The 19,368-nt window shown below is 50.3% G+C and overlaps 1 protein-coding gene across 1 annotated transcript in view; it reads right to left on the minus strand.

The window, feature by feature from the left end:
• Positions 1-6,818: 6,818 nt before the first annotated feature.
• Positions 6,819-19,368, minus strand: part of LOC146351736 (intestinal-type alkaline phosphatase 1-like) — a 42,333-nt gene continuing 29,783 nt past the window's right edge. Inside the window, exons 8-11 of the mRNA XM_084847708.1 lie at positions 18,571-18,705; positions 16,024-16,215; positions 15,178-15,294; positions 6,819-9,873 (exon numbers count right to left, since the gene is read on the minus strand). Of these exons, the coding sequence (XP_084703834.1) occupies positions 9,587-9,873; positions 15,178-15,294; positions 16,024-16,215; positions 18,571-18,705 (731 nt within the window). The 3' untranslated portion in view covers positions 6,819-9,586. The remainder of the gene's footprint in view (positions 9,874-15,177; positions 15,295-16,023; positions 16,216-18,570; positions 18,706-19,368) is intronic.

Here is a 19,368-nt window from a genome sequence, read left to right on the forward strand (position 1 = left end):
GAGACTAAGCCCTGAGGGACTTTGGACACCCAGATAGCTGCAACCATCATTAGCACCCAGCTCCCTCCCTTCTAGCCCCTACACAGGGCGTTCTAAAACAGCTGGCATGAGGAAGTGAGCTCTGTTCACTAACACAACGCCACGAAATCATGGCTCATGTCCAAGTGTCAGCTCCGGCAGACAACCTCCACACCAGTTTCAAGCTCCTAGTCCTCACTTTCCAAGCCCACTAAATGAGGTCTGCTCCACTGCCACTTCTCGTTGCTCTGTCCTCGCCATTTCTCTAACCAGGCTTCCTTCACACAGGCCAGTCCCTCCCTGCATCTTCTGTCATATTTATTTACTGTCCTTTTAAACTGTGCAATAACTGAAGTTCTCTGGGCGGTGTACAATGCCCCCTCGTTTCAGAGGAGCTCTCCGACACATGTATTGTGCGCTAGGGACTGGACTGGCATCACTTTTGGCTCAAGGATCTATTTTGGTTCCAGAAGGCAGCCTGTGACACTGCCAGGAACCTCATTAAGCTCTGAACTGCCACGGAGGCACGGGAGCCATCAAACATCCTTGCATCCCGTCCCCCCAATCAGGTGAAACAACACGTGGGAATTTGCAACACGCTGGTTTGCCAGGCTGCCACGCAGCCAACTAACCCATGCCCATCCAAATCCTGAAGCATCCCCCACTTCCCAGACAGGTCAGCAATGCCAATCACTTCCTGAACACCCTTGATGATGCCTTTTGTTTCAAATATTCCCACCTGGCAGCTGCTGATGCTGCCACCTGTCACTCCCACCCTCCTCCGCCCAACAAGTGCAACTTACCTGGTCCCAGTGGTAGCAGCAGCATCTTAAAATAGGAGCTGAGGTCCCGCTCAGCTCCAAAGCGCCAGACTTTGGCAGCAGGTGGCTACCATTTTAAATCCCCCAAATGCAATGCCCATGATGTCTCTGGCTCTGACCTTAAGATGCTGATGAGCACAGCCTACCTGGTCCCAGCATCGTCGGGCAGGGGGTGGGGACGGCGTGACTGACTCCTAGCAGCAGCGCCAACTGGGTAGGCCGGAGCCCAGGCCTCACTTCGGGCTGCTGTTGCCACAGCCACCACACCCTCCCCCTATCCAAGAAGTTCAGCTTGCCTGGTCCTGGCAGTAGCAGTAACTTAAAACAGGAGTTGAACTCCTTCTGTGCTCTAGAGTGTGATGGTGTAAATCTTGTAATGCAAGAACAATTTTATTTCTAGTCACATAGAACTATCCTTGCTTTAGCATAAAACAAGGGGTCAAACCTTAGGCAAAATCAAAAAAGGAACAGCTGCACCAACTGAATTCCCAATGCGTTTCGACCTAGGTCTTTATCGAGGGAACTGAAGAATATAGAATATAAAATAGAATCATAGAATAGTAAGGTTGGAAGGGGCCTACAAGGCCATCGGGTCCAACCCCCTACTCAATGCAGGAATCCAGATCAGAGCACCTCTGACAGATAGCTGTCCAGCCTCGTCTTGAATGCCTCCAGTGTGGGAGAGCCCACACCTCCCTCGGTAATGGGTTCCCTTGTCATATTGCTCTAACAGGACGTTTTTCCTGATGTTCAGCCGGAATCTGGCTTCCTGTAACTTGAGCCCATTATTCCGTGTCCTGCGCTCTGGGATGATATACATGACATATAATGTACACCAAAGCGTTTAAAATACAATTTTACATAGAGTCATAGAATAGCAGGGTTGGAAGGGGCCTATAAGACCGTCACGTCCAACCCCCTGCTCAATGCAGGAATCTAAGTAAAAGCAACCCTGACAGCTTCACATGTTACCAAAATAATTTTAAAATGTGTATTAACTAATTAAAATAGTCAGAGCATGCTAAACTATCCTAAAAATACTAAAATTCTCTATACATAAGTTTTATAATCTGACAGAAGTATTAAAAAACATAATACACACACGGCACTTAAAATACAAATTTATAAGTTTTCAACAAAATCTCTGGATACCATAAAATGACTGGTTAAAAACTGCAAAACATCAACTGGCTTAAAAAAGATAAGATTCTCTGTAGTCAAATACCCAGTGATGTAGGAAGAATTTTTAAAAAAACTTATGGACTCTTAGGGCACAATCCTATGCATGTTCAGACAGAAAAAGTTCTACAACTCCCAGCATTCCCCTGCTGACTGGGAAATGCTGGGAGTTGTAGGGCTTGTTTCTGTCTGAACATGCATAGGATTGTGCTCTAAGAGACTTTTCTGGAGGCTTCTCTTTCCCTTACTTCTTCCAAAGAAGACTGAAAGGTATTCTGCCTTTTATATGTAGGGTATCATCTGATTTTTATCCAAATTAAATTGGACTTAAACTCTTTTTCTCAGTCTCAACTCTTAAAGACAGAATGGTAAAAACCCTGTTAAGACTTACTACCCTTATATTGAGGTCAATTTCAAGATGCAAACAAGCATGAGCAGGTTGTACACCCCATTCCAAGAGAGACTGTAGCCAATATGATCATTTAACCCTGAAGGGGTTATAGTGCCAAACCTAAAGATCTACATTGCTTCCGTTCTGAGTAGTTTCTTCTACACCCCTTTCCTCTTCTCCAGGGTGATCTGCCCTATGGCCCGAAATAAAATACCCCCGTTTTATGTCCATGTTGTAAGTAATGTTCGACTAAGGGTTCAGTTTCCCTTTTTTGCTTTATATGATTAACATGTACTCCAGTTCTTACCTTCAGCTTGTGAGTAGTCATTCCTTGTTGTTGTTGTTCAGTCGTTCAGTCGTGTCCGACTCTTCGTGACCCCATGGACCATAGCACGCCAGGCCTTCCTGTCCTGCGCTCTCTCCCGGAGTGTGCTCAGGTTCATATTCATTGCATCCGTGATGCTATCTAGCCATCTCATCCTCTGCCGTCCCCTTCTCCTTTTGCCTTCAGTCTTTCCCAGAATCAGGGTCTTTTCCAGGGAGTTTTCTCTTCGCATTAGGTGGCCAAAATATTGGAGCTTCAGCTTCATTATCTGTCCTTCCAATGAGCAGTCAGGGTTGATTTCCTTTAGGATGGACTGATTTGACCTCCTTGCAGTCCAGGGGACTCGTAAGAGTCTTCTCCAGCACCACAGTTCGAAAGCATCAATTCTTCGGCGCGCAGCCTTCCTTAGAGTCCAGCTCTCACAGCCATACATTACTACTGGGAAAACCATAGCTTTGATTAGACGGACCTTTGTCGGCAAGGTGATGTCTCTGCTTCTTACTATGCTGTCTAGGTTTGCCACAGCTTTCCTCCCAAGGAGCAAGCGTCTTTTAATTTCATGGCTACAGTCACCGTCTGCGGTGATCTTGGAGCCCAAGAAAGTAAAATCTGTCACTGCTTCCATTTCTTCCCCTTCTATATGCCAGGAAGTGATAGGGCCAGATGACATGAGCTTAGTTTTTTTAATGTTGAGTTTCAAACCAGCTTTTGCACTCTCCTCTTTCACCCTCAACAAGAGGCTCTTGAGATCCCCTTCGCTTTCTGCCATTAGGGTGGTATCGTCTGCATATCGGAGGTTGTTGATAATTCTCCCGGCAATCTTAATTCCGACCTCTGATTCATCCAACCCGGCATTTCTCATGATATACTCTGCATATAAGTTAAATAAGCAGGGTGACAATATGCAGCCTTGTCGTACTCCTTTCCCAATTTTGAACCAATCGGTTGTTCCATGTCTGGTTCTTACTGTTGCTTCTTGACCCTCGTACAGGTTTCTCAGGAGACAGGTAAGGTGGTCTGGTACTCCCATCACTTTAAGAATTTGCCACAGTTTGTTGTGATCCACACAATCAAAGGCTTTAGCGTAGTCAATGAAGCAGAAATAGACGTTTTTCTGGAATTATCTTGCTTTCTCCATGATGCAGCGAATGTTGGCAATTTGATCTCTAGTTCCTCTGCCTCTTCGAAACCCAGCTTGTACTTCCGGTAGTTCTCGGTTCGCATACTGCTGAAGCCTAGCTTGTAGGATTTTGAGCATCACCTTGCTGGCATGTGAAATGAGCGCAATGGTGCGGTAGTTTGAACACTCTTTGGCGTTGCCCTTCTTTGGAATTGGAATGTAAACTGACCTTTTCCAGTCTTGTGGCCACTGTTGAGTGTTCCAGATTTGTTGGCATATTGAGTGCAGCACTTTAACAGCATCATCTTTTAGGATTTTAAATAGCTCGGCTGGAATACTGTCATCTCCGCTAGCTTTGTTGTTACTAATGCTTCCTAAGGCCCACTTGACTTCACTCTCGAGGATGTCCGGCTCAAGTTCAGTGACCGCACTATCATGGCTATCAGGGACATTCAGATCTTTCCTGTATAGTTCTTCTGTGTATTCTTGCCACCTCTTCTTAATCTCATCTGCTTCTGTTAGGTCCCTGCCTTCTTTGTCCTTTATCATGCCCGTCTTTGCACAAAACGTTCCCTTGAGATCTCCAATTTTCTTGAAGAGATCTCTAGTCTTTCCCATTCTGTTGTTTTCCTCGATTTCTTTGCATTGTTCATTTAAGAAGGCCTTCTTGTCTCTCCTTGCTATTCTCTGGAACTCTGCATTCAGTTGGGTATATCTTCCCCTTTCTCCTTTGCTTTTCGCTTCCCTTCTTTCGTGAGCTACTTGTAAAGCCTCATCAGACAGCCACTTGGCTTTCTTGCATTTCTTTTTCTTTGGGACGGATTTCGTTGCTGCCTCCTGAACAATGTTACGGACCTCCGTCCATAGTTCCTCAGGCACTCTGTCTATCAGGTCTAATCCCTGAAATCTATTCCTCACCTCCACTGTATATTCATCAGGGATATGATTTAGGTCATACCTGAAAGGTTTAGTGGTTTTCCCTATGTTCTTCAATTTAAGCCGAAATTTTGCAAGAAGCAGCTCATGATCTGAGCCACAGTCAGCTCCAGGTCTTGTTTTTACTGACTGTATGGAGCTTCTCCATCTTTGGCTGCAAAGGACATAATCAATCTGATTAGTCATTCCTACATACATCAAATTGCATGGACATCTAACAATGTAAACCACACCCTGACCGGCACAGGCGGTGAGACTTCACAAGATGTACTCCTTCTGGCTGTTGGGATCCATGAAGGACGGCACCTTTCATGTGTATTTGCAGGACACACAGCGCCCACCGAGGTGGTGGCCTTTAGGTGGAGCAGTGCCTAGTAAGGTTCTAGGTATTGTTCCCCATCTGCCTCTCAAAGTGGTGTCACTGTGCATCTTCAAGGGGCAGTTGGGGCAGTCAGGTGGGGAGGAAAAAAAGAAAGAAAAGGGGAAGCTGCAGAGGGGACCAACCAAGAGAGGTTTTGAGGCGAGAAACGGTTCATTACTGTCAGTGCCGCTGTCAAGAGTAGGCATGGCCAGGTCCTGCCGAGGGCCCACACCCCAGCAGAGGCCCAGTGACGAGAGCCCCCTGGACGTGGTCCTCCTGTTCACCGTGGCAACCTGCTTGTTCACCTCCCTCTCGCCCAGACATCAGAGGTGGTGAGGAGCAGGAACAGTATGCCCTGCTCTAGACCAAGGCTTGGCTTTTTGCAGCAAGTACAGGGAGCTGCAATAAAATAGTCAAGCTGGCAAGCAAATGGTCAAGCACACGGGTTTCAGCTCAAGGAGGTTTAGGCTAAGGCAGCAGTGATGAAAACCCAGGCAGAGGTCAGAACACAGGCAGGCAGTCAATGAAGGCCAGGCAGCAGCAGGAGTAAGGTAGCAAGCAAGAGGTCCAACACAGTAAATCAGTCAGGTATGTTGTGCAGTCCAGAAGATCAGTAAACAGTGCATCAGCCAGAGGGCACAATTCAGGAAACACCGTACACAGCAGAGGCTGGATAGACCAAGCTGCACAACGCTGGCTGGATTTCTAGTGAAGGCTTTTAAACCCAAAGCCAGCTGGGCCCCACCCAGAGCTCAGCAGCAGTAATCAGAGCTCTCTTTCCAGGGCCCTACTCCCAAGGAGTCCCTTTCTCCTGAGGAGGCCTTTTCTGGAGGTGAGCACTCCTTCGCACAGGAGCCCTGATAGCCTGTCCCTTGAGGTGATGGCACCCCACCCACCCCGGATCAGGAGGTGGCAGAGTCCCTTTCTCCTGACAGGGATGGCCCTGCAGCCGCCTCCCCCGAGGGCTCAGGCTCCAGTGGGTCTGGTGGCAGCCCCTGGTCTGGGGTTCCCTGGGCTTCTCGGGCCTCTAGCTCCTCCTCTGAGGAGGACCCCTCCAGTCGGGGCAGGACACAGCAGATGCCCTGGCTCCGTGCTCCCTGGCTCCGTGCTCCCTGCCTGTCACGCACGCGAGTAGTAACAAAGAGGAAGAGGAGCAGGTGACAAGGGCAGTGAGAAGGAAGACTCCCTGAGGGAGGGGGCCATTGAGGGGGAGTTTACCCAAGGGCCCTCCAAAACCTGGCGCTGGCACTGATTACAGTCACTTGTAGATTACAGTGATCTGGTGGATTCCATCGTTTGTGGATTTATCATTTATGGGTTTATTTTCTCCTCAGGAGTGGTTTTCACTTTTCCTTTTCTGTAAGTGTTCAAATATTTTGCATGTTCTGATACGTTAAAATACGCACGTGAGTTGCCTTTTTGTTTGGCTTTCATCTGCAAATGTTAACTCTGTCCATTTATATTGACTAATCATAACGTCGTTCCAATGTTCATCTTGTGTTTTGTTGGTTTAAGTAGCAGTGTAAACTGAATCCAGCCCAATCTTGATGTGAAACTAAATGTACCACGTTGACTGGAAATTACACATGTAAGAACCAGCTCCTTGGGAGTGGGCAGTTGGTAAGAGTTGTGAATTTGCCGAACCAGATCTAACACAAAAAAGCATTGAGAACAATTCAGGTCTTTATTACAACGCTCGACAACATTGCGGATGGCATGGAGCAGAGGCCATTGTTGATAGTTACAGTTATTATGCTGGGAAAAAACCTCAATAAAATCTGAATAGTTTTTTTTTTAAGAAGAGAAAAAAGTGGGCATTCTTGAAATTATAATAAAACCTGTGCTTTTTCAATAATGTTTTTACATGACAGCGGTTTTCAGATGCAGCTCTTTCCCCTGCTTTGCAACCACCCTTGGGCTGGATGCCTAATTCAACGCAAAGCTGTGCAACCACTTGAATGAGGGAAAATCAGTCCCATTCAGGAGGCAGGCCGAGATCCTCGGCTGAGTTTGCAGAACTAGATACATGGGAAGCACAGACTACCTGGGGTTGCCTACCAGTAAAACCACATGTTGGCAGTTAACCAGGCAGAGTCAGCCCGAGACATTTTACTGCTATTTTAAGATGGAAGGCAAGATGACGCCCCCGCCCCGTTCTGCATATAGAAGACAACCACAGTGGTGGTTGAATCTTGTTTAACGCTGGTGATGGGATGTTGTTGTTGTTGTTGTTGTTTTTAAAGGTGAGTAAGGGGAGATATGATAAAAAGGTAAAGGTGTCCCCAACCAGTCGTGTCCGACTCTAGGGTGCGGTGCTCATCCCCGTTTCTAAGCCGAAGAGCCAGCGCTGTCCGAAGACGCTTCCGTGGCCATGCGGCCGGCATTACTGAACACCGAGGTGCACGGAACGCTGTTACCTTTCCCGCCAAGACGGTACCTATTTATCCACTTGCAATTTCTTGCTTTCGAACCGCTAGAGGTGTACGAAATCATGCCTGGTGTGGAGAATGTGGATAGGGAGACATTTTTCTCCCTCTCTCATAACACTGGAACCCAACGGGGTCCTCCCATGAATCTGATTGGTGGGAGATTTAGCAGAAATAAAAAGAAGCCCTTCATCACACAGTGCAGAGTAAAACTATGGAATTCCCTACTGTAGCTGTAGTGATGGCCATGAATTTGGATGGGTTTAAATGGGGATTAGGCAAATTCATGGAGGCTATCAATGGCTACTAGTCCTGATGGCTATATATGCTACCTCCAGTATCAGAGGCAGAATGCCTACATATGTCAGCTGCTGGGAAACAGGGGTGGGAGGGTGCTGTTGCACTCATGTCCCATTTGTAGGTTTGCTACAGGCAGCTGCTGGTTAGCCACGGTGTGAACAGAATGCTGGACAAGATGGAACCCTGGCCTGATTCAGCATGGCTCTGTTATGTTCTTATGGCAGTGTCCTCCACCGTACCTGAGGGCAGCAGCCTCACATGGGGGGTTCAGGGCATTCAGCACGGTCCTCGAGCACCAGCGTTAGGTGTCATGTAAGCAGACCAATGCATGCACACAAGCTACTAATTGTAGCTTAACTGTGGATTGTTTAACCCATGATTAACCTATGGTGTGTGGATTCCACCATCATGTAGCAACCCCTGAACAGTCCAGTCAGGGACTGAATGTTCAAAATGGCCACAGAACACGCCCGGCACACACCAAAGCAAATTGTGGGTTGATTTGAGTTAATTACCCCATGATTTCAGCATAATTAACCCACAATTTGCCACTGATACATGTGAACTGGGTCGGTGTTTGCCATCAAGGTGGGGGCGGCTTCCGGCTGCTTTGCCACCAGCTCCTGAAGCCTTCTTACTGCTAGGCCTCTAACTTGAACTGTTTGGTGAATGGTTTACTGTGCGTATGTGGAATTGGATATTGTTAACTGACTAACTGGTGTGTCTTGGGTTTATTTCAACTTTGATATGTTTTAGAGGAATTGAAATTGAGTTAACGTCTTCTTGTAATTATGGTGATTGTGTTTGATTTGTGAACCATCTTGAGCACATCGTATTGTGGAAAACGTGGAATACGTATAAACTGATTGTGGCTACAGACACACACACGCATAGATATGGAACAGCGTAGCTGCCTGCAGTTTGGACACTCCTTGGAGAGTTGGTGATGGACTAGGACGAGCATCTGCACTTCAAAATTTACTACTACACCACGGGCAGAGAGGCGAGATAGCCGAAGAGGCTGGAACAGCGACAAGCCAGCATCGCAGCCAGGCCACTAGCTCAGCAGGGTGGGACACAGCCAGGGAGGGCTCCTGCCTCCCCTCCCCCAGGTCTGCCCCCTGGGGTGGCTGCCTCACTCTGCCTAACCCTGAGCATTAAGCCAGTGGTGTCACTGCCAGGAAGATGGGAATAGTGGTGGGCGGGACGTGGGGGGCGTCTAGGGAGGAACGGCCATGGGGAGCCAACACAGCCTCCCCCTGCCCCTCAGCACCTGCCAGCTGAGGCACTTGGCTCAATGGAAGGGCCGGCCCTGTAACCAGGGTGAGGGCCTGAAAAAGTAGTTTCCCACTTCTGGCAGTCCGCCACCCGGAATCTACCATGTTGCTGCATCTGATACAGCGCTTTCTCTCTGGAGTCCTGGAAATGAAATGCTTGCTACTGTATGGGTATAAAAGAAAACAATATCATGGTTATTCCCCGAAAGCTGAGGCCGGGGGTTAAGATATATACCACACATGTATATTTACAATTCTGTGCCTGCAAGCGAAAACAGAAACAGCGCTGCTTGTTTTTTGTCTCTTTGGGAGTGTTCAGGGCAGACAAGGAGACCCTTGTAGCCGCACGGGGGTGTCCGGAGATGGCTGTTTGGAGACAGACCTTGCAGGCCCGGTTGGGGAACGGGGGGGGGGGGGGCTTGTCTTTCCTTGTCACATTCGGAGCAAGAAAAGGCCCAGCCAGAGTGCGAGCGGAAGGAGCAGGGGCTGCTGAGAGAGGCCCGGGCTGCCTGATCTGGAGCGCGACGCAGCACAGTCCTGGTGCCTGTGATACGGCTCTAGGCAGCCCGCGTAGGCCATGACGTGGGCGATGTAGTTCTGCTCCCGGATGCCGTGGAAGAGATGGGCCAGGGGCCCCTGCGCCATGATGGCCACGTCCTCCCCGCCGTGGGTCTCGGAGCTCAGGGGCACAGCTGCCTGCTGCTGGTAGTCCTTGCTGGCTGGACGGGGAAGAAGGAGACGGTCAGCCGGGCACAAGGGGCTAGCAGAGCAAGCTGGGGACTGGGGAGCGTCGCAGCAAGAGCACGAGGCAAGGGGCAGAACTTCCCGCCTGGGGGCCAAATCAGCCCTTCCCCCCAACTGCCCATCATTTAGTGGCTTCCCGGCTTCTGTGTCATTTTGGCCCATTCTGAAAGGCTGAAATGCCTCTTCTGCTCAGGCTTAGATGCTGGCAGGAAGAGCTTCAAGACAGAATGTGCTGGTATTTTGGCCCCGCCCCCTTTGCCTTCAGCCCCCAATGGAATGCGGCCCCCAAGAGCTTCCCTGAAATCGATTTTGGCCCTCAGGCTTATAGAGTTTCAAACCCCCCTGCTGAAAGACACCTGTCTGTTTAGCTCAGCCTTTCCCAACCTGGCGCCCTCCAGATGTGTAGGGCCCAGGGGAGGGGCCATAGCACAGTGTGATAGAGCACCTGCTTTGCATGCAGAGGGTCCCAGGTTCGATCCCCGGCTTCTCCAGGTAGAGCGAGGAAAGAATCTTTCCTGAAACCCTGGAGAGCTGCTGCCAGTCAGTCGACAATACTGGGCTAGATGGGCCAATGATCTGACTCAGTGGAAGGCAGCTTCCCATGGTCCTAGATGCGCCACCCCTCTGGTTTGCCCCTTCAGGATGCCACGAGGGCGAGGGTGCCTCTTATTCTCTCCTTCTTCCTGGGTTTGTTCTCTTCCTGCTTGTCTACCAATTACTGGTTCTGTGTGAGTGGGGTGTCCCTGAATGAGAGCAGGGATCCCAGTGAGCCTCTGTATACCAGTTGCTGGGGAACATGGGTGGGAGGGTGCTGTTGTCCTGCTTGTGGGTTCCTGGTCGACAGCTGGTTGGCTGCAGTGTGAACAGAATGCTGGACTGGATGGACCCTGGGTCAGATCCAGCACAGCTCTTCTTATGTTCTTATCCCCTGACAGCAGTTGTACCTACATCTCCTTGTTCGCCCACCCTGGGCGAGAGAGAGGGGATCGGGGCCTCATGTGCCAGAGTTGCTTCTTCTGCCCAGGGTGGGAGCCTGAAGTAGTTAGAAGCGAGGCCTCCTCTGGGAGGGAGCCAGTGGGGAGAACTGCTTGCCGTGCCCCAGGTGAGAGATGGAATGAGCATGAACTAATGGAAGCAGGTTGAATGGCTAGGAAATAAGCACTTCTCTGGTTCTCTCGATTGCTTGGTTGGCAAGCCTGACGTCCTAGATGTGACCAGTGGCTGGTCATAACCACTGTGATTGCGTTGGTTTGGCTGGGAGTGATCGTTGGATGAGTGGAGTGTATGTGTCGAATGGCTGAAGGTAGATTTGAATGGTGTGTGGCTGTTGAGAGTGTGTGGGCATTTCTGCTGTGAATGTGATAAGGATGTGCCTAAGAAACTCTGACACAGGGACCCATGGAGGAGGCACCACTATTCCAGTGACTTGGGGCAGGAGGAGATGCGGCAGGAGGAGGGGGTTGGGACATCAAAGTAGAATGGGCCACAGGTCTTTATACACAGTTCCCCTTCTACCCCCTTCCTCTAGCTCTCATGTAGCTGGTAGCTCTTTCACTGTGCCCTCCTGTCTTGCGATGCTGCTATTTAATGCCAGATCTGTCTGCGATAAGACCGCACTCATTCACGATTTAATCATGGATGGGAGGGCCGACCTGGTGTGTATTGCTGAGACTTGGGTGGGTGAGCTGTGTGGAGTCAACCTGACTCAGCTCTGCCCACCTGGGTACTCAGTGCAGCACCAATGTAGGTTGGAGGGCCAGGGGGCAGGGGGAGTCGCTGTGGTTCATAGAACTTCCATCTCTCTCACCAGGAAGCCACTCCACCTTGGAGCAGGCCTTGAGGACCTGCACCTGGTGTTGGCCCATAGGGACAGACTGGGGAGGCTGCTGGTGTACCGCCCACCCTGCTGCCCAGCATCCTCCCTGACTGGGCTGGTGGAGGCAGTCGCAAGTGTGGTGTTGGAGGAACCCCAGACGGTGGTTCTGGGTGACTCCAGTGTCCATGCTGAGGCTGTCTCTGGTGCTCCAGCTCGGGACTTCATGGCCTCCATGACAACCATGGGGCTCTCTGTTTGTCATCAGCCCAGCACATGAAGCAGGGCACACCCTTGATTTGGTTTTTGCTCCAAGTTGTGAGCTGGGTAGTCTGAAGATGGCGGGGGGGGGGGCGTCCAAATATCCCCATTGTCATGGTCAGACCATTTCCTGGTGAGATTTGAACTCACGGCTCTACTTCCCTTCTACAGGGGTGGGGGATCCATTCTCCACCCCAGGAGACTGATGGAATCCAATGGATTTCTGAATGCTCTTGGGGATTTTCCAGTGGAGAGAGGTGGTGATCCAGCTGAGGCCCTAGCCTCACTGTGGAACAGTGAGATGCAGAAGGCCATCAACTTGATTGCACCTGAGTGTCCTCTCCGGCACTGTGCAGCCCGTTCTGCTCCCTGGTATACTGGGGAGCTGCGGTCAATGAAACAGGCTGGATGTTGGCTAGAGCGCAAATGGCAGAGGACTCGAAGTGAAGACGACCGAGCATGCTCTAGAGCACATGATCGTGCCTACCGCGTAGCAGTGTGGGCAGCGAAGAAGGCTTATTTTGCTGCCTCCATCGTGTCCTCTAGTAGCTGTCCAGTGGAGCTCTTCAGGGTGGTCCAGACCAGGGACTGTTATCAGCTTCCCCAGTAAGTCGTGTCCTGGCCCCGCTGAGGACCTGCTGTGACCTCTTTGCGTTGCACTTTGAGGACAAAATCGCTTGTGTCCACAGCAAACTTGATGCTGTTGTTAGTGCAGTACCAGTTAGGTGTCTGATGCCGTCATCCACCTGGTTTTGTGGGATCAGTTCCAGTCATTGCAGCCTGATGATGTGGACAAGGTGCTTGCAGCAGTGCAACCGACCACGTGCCCTCTCGTTCCCTGCCCCTCCTGGCTAATAAAAGCTAGTGAGGGGGTATGACTGGGTGGGTCCAGGGAGTGATAAATGCTTCTCTACGTTAAGGGGTGGTCCCTGCTGTCCTAAAGGAGGCAGAAGTGCGGCCACTCCTGAAGAAGCCCACTCTGGGCCCAACACTATTAGACAACTACCTCCCAGTCGCAAATACCCCTTTTCTAGGGAAGGTACTTGAGAGGGTCGTGGCGGAGCAACCGCGGGCACTCTTGGAGGATACTAATTATCTAGACCCATTTCAATCTGGGTTTCGTCCTGGTTACGGGACAGAATCAGCCTTGGTCGCCTGATGGATGGATGACCTTTATCGAGAGAGGGACAGGGGGAGTGCAGCCCTGTTAATTCTGCTCCATCTCTCATCTGCTTTTGATACCATCAACCATGGTATCCTCCTGGATCGACTCCGTGAAATGGGTATCGGAGGCACTGTGCTACAGCGGTTCCGGCCCTACCCACGGGGCCGATTTCAGAGAGTAACAGTGGGAGGCTATTCCTCGGCCCCTTGGCAATTTAGTTACGGGTGCCGCAGAGGACCACCTTGTCCCCAGTGATGTTTAACACCTATATGACGCCGTTGGGAGCGGTCATTACGGCTCTGGAGCCAAGTGCCGTCAGCATGCTGATGATACGCAGCTCTGTCTCCCTGTGACATCTGAATCAGGAGAGGCTGTGCAAGTCCTGGATCAGTGCCTAGACTCAGTAATGGGCTGGGTGAGGGCCAAGAAACTGAAGCTGAATCCTGGCAAGACGGAAGCCCTGTGGGTGAGTGGTTCCCGGGTCTGGGAGACAGGCTCATTGCCTGTTCTGGATGGGGTTGCACTCCCTCTGAAAAATCAGGTTCGTCATCTGGGGGTACTCCCAGATCCATCGCTGTTGCTGGAAGCCCAAGTGGCTACAGCGGCTCGGAGTGCCTTCTACCAGCTTCAGCTAGTTCGCCAGCTATGGCCTCTTCTGGACAGGGGTAGCTTGGCCACAGTGGTACAGGCACTGATAACCACGAGACTGGATAACTGCAATGCGCTCTATGTGGGGCTGCCTTTGAGGCTGGCCCGGAAGCTGGAGCTGGTGCAGAATGCAGCAGCTCAGCTGTTGTCAGAAGCTGCCCCTTTTCAGCGTGCAATTCTTTGCTGAGGGAACTGCACTGGCTGCCTATTTGCTACCAGGACAGGTTTAAGGTTTCGGTACTAGTGTACAAGGCCATGAACAACTTGGGGCCAGGATACCTGAGAGAGCGCCTCCTTCCTTTCCAACCTGCTCGGTCACTGAGGACATCAGAGGGCATGCTCCTGGTGGTTCCACATGGACCCAAGACCCAGCTGGAGTCCACCAGGAAAAGAGCCTTCAGCGTGGTGGCCCCCTTTCTGTGGAACCCCTTGCCTTCGGAGGTCAGGCAAGCACCATTGTGTTGCTTCCAGTTCCTCCTGAAGACATTGTTATTTCGAGAGGCTTTCCCTGAGTGACCAAGGAAGGCCTCTTGATTCAGAATTTTTATTATATTCAGAATTTGTTTCTTTTTAAAACTTTTAATTGTTTTAACATAGTGTTTTATTCTTTTATCTTTGCTGTTCATTGCTCCAAAATCTTTTGTTGTTGAGTGGTATATAAATATTGTAAATAAGTAAGTAAGTAAGTAAGTAAATAAAAATACTACTTCAATCAGCCCCAACCAGCATGGCCATTTTGGTGACACAATTCCTCTTTTGGGGGTGGCTTCCCTCTCTACCCCCTCCACATAAAAACCTGATTGTTTTCATAAAACTAACATGTCAGGGCGAAGGATATGGCAGTTTTGTCTTCTCCCTGACATGCTTTTTCTCCACTTTCAGGGATTTTCTTTCATGGGGGAGCACTCAGACATGGAAGCCCTCAGCTTCAAGAAATCATAATAATCAGTAACATTTTTATAGCACTTTCTAATGTTCAAAGTGCTTCATGTGCATTGTAACCACAAACAACCCACTAGTTGTAACCACAAACAACCCATGAAGAGAGCCCATGGTTTGTTGTTGAGTTGTGAACTGTGGGTTGTTCGTGGTTAACAAACCATGGTTTGTTAGCAGAGCTGGGTTCACACAACACAATAACCCAGGTTTCAACAACAACCCATGGTTCAACGACAGCCCATACTCGACCCTTGGTTCTCAAGTTGTCTGAACCCAGCCAGAATCTGCACCTTCTTTGCAGATTTCCTTATGGGAAGGCACCACAAGCCAGTTGGTGGAGCACCTACCCTGCAGATGTTCCCCAGCTGATCCTCCAGCACCAAGTCTAGTTCTAAGGATCGGGTAGCCCTTATGAGATCGGCAAAGGCAAAGGGTAAAAGAGGAAGCTCTCACCAAAGTCCGCAGAGCTGGCATCTGGGCGCTTGCCATTCTCAAGGGCATAGCCAGGCCCGTTACCATAGAGGATGCTGGTGTAGGAGCGTTTGTCCATCGCCTTTTTGGGTACCAGGCCTGTTAACACATAAACCCCCCCACACACACACAACAGTCAGTAGTGCTGGTGCCAAGGGTAGGCTTGGTTGGGCACCTGCCAAGGGCCCACAACCCAGCAGGGGCCCACTGACAAGATGCCCATGGACGTGCGCCTCCTCTTCACCAGTTCCACCTGCTCGCTCTGGCCCAGACAGCGGGGGGGTGAGAAAGAGGAGTAGCAGAGGCTACGGCCTGCTTGCTCACTGCCTCTCTGCCTGTCAAGCAAGCGAGTGGTGGCAATGAGGCAGAAGAGGAGGAGGGGCAACAGGAACAGTGACAACGAGGGTGAGAAGGTGGGAGGGGGCCCACTGAGGGCGTCTCGCCCAAGGGCCAGAGACACACTGGGAGCAGACACAGAGTATTAGCTCCAGCGTGACTAAACTTAGTCATGCTTAAGGCCGAGTGAAATCAGTGGGACAAATGCTTCAGTCTGTTCCAATGAATAAATACATCTAAATAAATAAGTTAAAAACACACACAGTGCAATCCACCATAACCATGCAGAATTCTAAGCATGGTGGATTCTAAGCCTGGTGGATGTTGTAGGAGTTTCCTGTCCTAGTTTTCCTGCTGCTCCTTGCCATCGAAATCTTTAAGGGCGCAATCCTATGCAGGTTTAGACAGGGAAAAAGTCTACAGGACTTTTTTCAGTCCAAACGTGCATAGGCTTGTACCCTAAAAGGCCTAGCAACCACCCCCAACACTCACCTAAGATGTTGTTACCACGTGGCGTGCTGCCCCCAAAGGTGAAAACATGCGAGTGGTCAGCTGTGACCACAGTGAGAGTCTCTGAGGCGTTGGTCAGTTGTCCGGCCCGCTCCACGGCCCAATCCATCATCACAGCCTCTGTCAGGGCTTGCTTGGCTTTGCTACTGTGGTGCCCATGGTCAATCCTACCTCGTGATTCAGGGAAAGGAGACAGATTTATTATTTATTTAAACAATTTTTAAAACACACACGCACACACAGCTTTCAGGGTGCATGGCCCTCACAAGTCAGCATACAACATTACAAAATTACAAAAAAGGATTATAATAAAAACACACACACACACACAGCAGCAGCAGATGATGATAAAGATTTTTAAAGCACCAAATGCACACTGGAATAAATGTGTCTTCAGGGTTTTTTTTAAAAGCCAGCAGGGAGTTCCAAAGGTGTGGAGCCACCACTGAGAAAGCCCAGTCCCAGGTTAATAGGTCTTGCTAGTGGGTCAGAGAGTCGGGTCTCTGACATAGGTCTTAATCCCTGAAAAGGCTCATAAAAGTGTAGGTGGTCATTCTAAGCATTCTAGTGTCGCCTGTCAGATTCTGTAGCTGTTGCAGTTTCCGAACTGTCTTCAAGGGCAGCCCCACATAGAGCATGTTACAGTAATCTAACCTGGACATAACCAAGCATGGCTAGGTGAGCTTTCTTTAGATAGAGGCACAGCTACTGAACCAGCCTACCCTGGTGAAAAGTACTCTTGGCAACCAACACCAAAGAAAGCTCTGAGTCCAGGAGCGCTCCCAGAGTGGATATCTGGCCCTTCAGGGGGAGCATAACCCTGTCCAGAGTCAGATCTAAACCTCCATCCAGATTAGTGGATTTCCCAACCCACAGAATGTCCGTCTTATCCAGATTAAGCTTCAGCTTGTTAGCCCTCATCCATTCCTGTAGTGCACCCACACATCTGCATATTGATAACACCTCCGCGGCTCAGCCCAAACCTCCGGATGGCTTCTCCCAGGGGTTTCATGTAGATGTTGAAAAGCATGGGGGCAAGACAGAACCCTGAGGCACCCCGAATGTCAGTGGCCAAGGGGGGGGGACAAACGTCCCCCACACCACCTTCTGGTTCTACTGCCCCCTGAAGGGCTGGAGCCACTGCAACACTCTGTCCCCAAGTCCCATCCCAGAGAAACAGCCCAGAAGGATACAGTACCCTGGTCAATGGTACTGAAAACCACTGAGAGATCCAGAAGAACCAATAGGATCACGCTCCCACCCCCCGCATTCCCCAGCATAAATTATCCACCAGGACCACCAAGGCAGTTTCTTCCTCAAACCCAGGGCAGAAGACAGGCCGGAATGGATCTCAACCATCATCAAAGAGTGCCTGGAGGTGACAGGACACCACCTACTCCAAGACCTTTTGAATCTGAAACTGGGCAGCAATTTTTCAAAGCCACGGGACCCAGACCTGGCTTCTTCCACTGTGGTTTCACAACAGCCTCCTTCAGGGCTGCCAGAACGACTGCACAAAACGTTGGTGTTTTGCCACCGAAATTTGGTGGCAAGCTGCTATGGAAGACTAAAACAACCCTGTTTAGATTGTTTTCAGGTGCTAAATTGTGACGGGTAACTTCACGGCTCCTGCTTTCCCTTCTGATGTTTTTTTATCTTTAAACTGGACTTGGACTGGCCAGCCTTTCGAAGAGAGGACCCTCCATTGACAGCTCATCAAATAGAGGACTGTCCTATGTAAAGCAGGATGCCTGGCCACCATACGATGCACCTGTCCCCCACTGCCATAACACCCTCAGCCCCCGGCTACTTCTGTGGTCCCCCAACAGACATCCTACCTCCCCTCAGACACATGCCGGACTCCAAAGACACCAAAACTTAATTAAATCCCCCCCCCCCCGCCGTTGCTCCAGCTGATGCATCCCACTCTGCTATCTCTGATGGGTCCACAGCAAACTTTCCACCCCTGGATATATTTGGGCCCTGACTCTCCCCAAAGGATCCCACCGTAGAGTCAATGTTACCCCAAAGGACAAGGCAACCACTTCTGAAAGAAGTGTTTCCAAAGGCAGAGAGGTAGAGCAGTGGAAAAACTCAACGCTTGATCTCATTTGCAGTCCCTTGCCTGAAGATATGAGAAGTTCTTAGACCCCTCTTTTGTCTGGGCTAAGCTGCTTCACGCTGGAGGCAAGGAGTGGCTTGCATGAGCAATGCCCCTCCAAACAAGAAACTTCCCTTCGCATAGAAAGCTAGCATTCAGAGAGGAGGGTTCTAGCTTAGCTTTCCCCCTGAGATGCTAGCTCTTTATGTGCAGGGAAAGTTTTACATATGGAGGAGCATTCTGTCATGAGGTAAGGCCCAGGCTCAGGTTCACTGCTTCAGTGAGAGCGGGGCCTAAGAGTTCCTCCTCCTACACAAGAGCAGGTCTTGGTCCTCCCTGAATGACATCCCCATTTAATGTGTGGAGCTCTCTCTTGCCCATTCTGTTCCAACCTCCCCTCCTCCTCCACAAAAGATTATGATACTCATCTTCCACAAAGAGGAAGAAGCCCTTGGGGTTCCTGCGGAGGATCCGGATGGCCTTCTCGGTCATCTCCACAATAGAGGGATCCGTACTGTTGTTACGATTCAGCTCATACATCATGTCCTTCGGCTCAAAGAGGCCTAATATGTTTGAGCAGAGAAAGTGAGTGATGTTGTGACAGAAGCCTTACAGAGATGAGGGGACATCATTAACTTGATCATGTATCACGTATGCAGCATCATCAATGGACATGGGATTTTGCAGAGTAACATAACGTAGGGCCGGCCCTGCCGTAAGGCACGCTGCGCCTTTTGGCACAGAAAACTGTTTAAAACCTAACTGTTTCCTGCTTATTTGCTGCCACAGCAAAGCAAACCAGCAGTGGTCCTGCAGGTCCCTCTGAGGCCATCTTGTCCAGCCACCCCAATGCCTCAGTTTGAGGCATCGTCCCTCAGGGTGAGGTCTTGTGGGGTGAGATGGCCCAGGACACTCATAGCAGCCCCTGCCCTGCTGTTGCTTTGCCACAGTGGCAAATGTGGTTCAAACAGTGGGTTGGTGAACGGAAAACAGGAGTATCACTCCTGAGGTTCTTTGATGCTCTGAGGCCAGCATGCCCAGTTGCCCCAAGGCTTCATTAGTGTCCTTCCTCAGAGGGTGGCACTGTGGGGAAGATGGCTGCACCATTGCGCCTGGGGGCGGGGGGTGAGGAATGGCTGCAGCTGAACCATGGGTGGGGGGAGGTCAGGAAGAAAGGGTGGCCATGGAGGTAGAGCACGCAGCAACCAGGTGCTGGTCCATTTCAG

This window comes from Heloderma suspectum, chromosome 3 (genome assembly GCF_057233095.1).
Source record: "Heloderma suspectum isolate Gila_16-S chromosome 3, 16-S_ref, whole genome shotgun sequence".
Taxonomy (NCBI): domain Eukaryota; kingdom Metazoa; phylum Chordata; class Lepidosauria; order Squamata; family Helodermatidae; genus Heloderma; species Heloderma suspectum.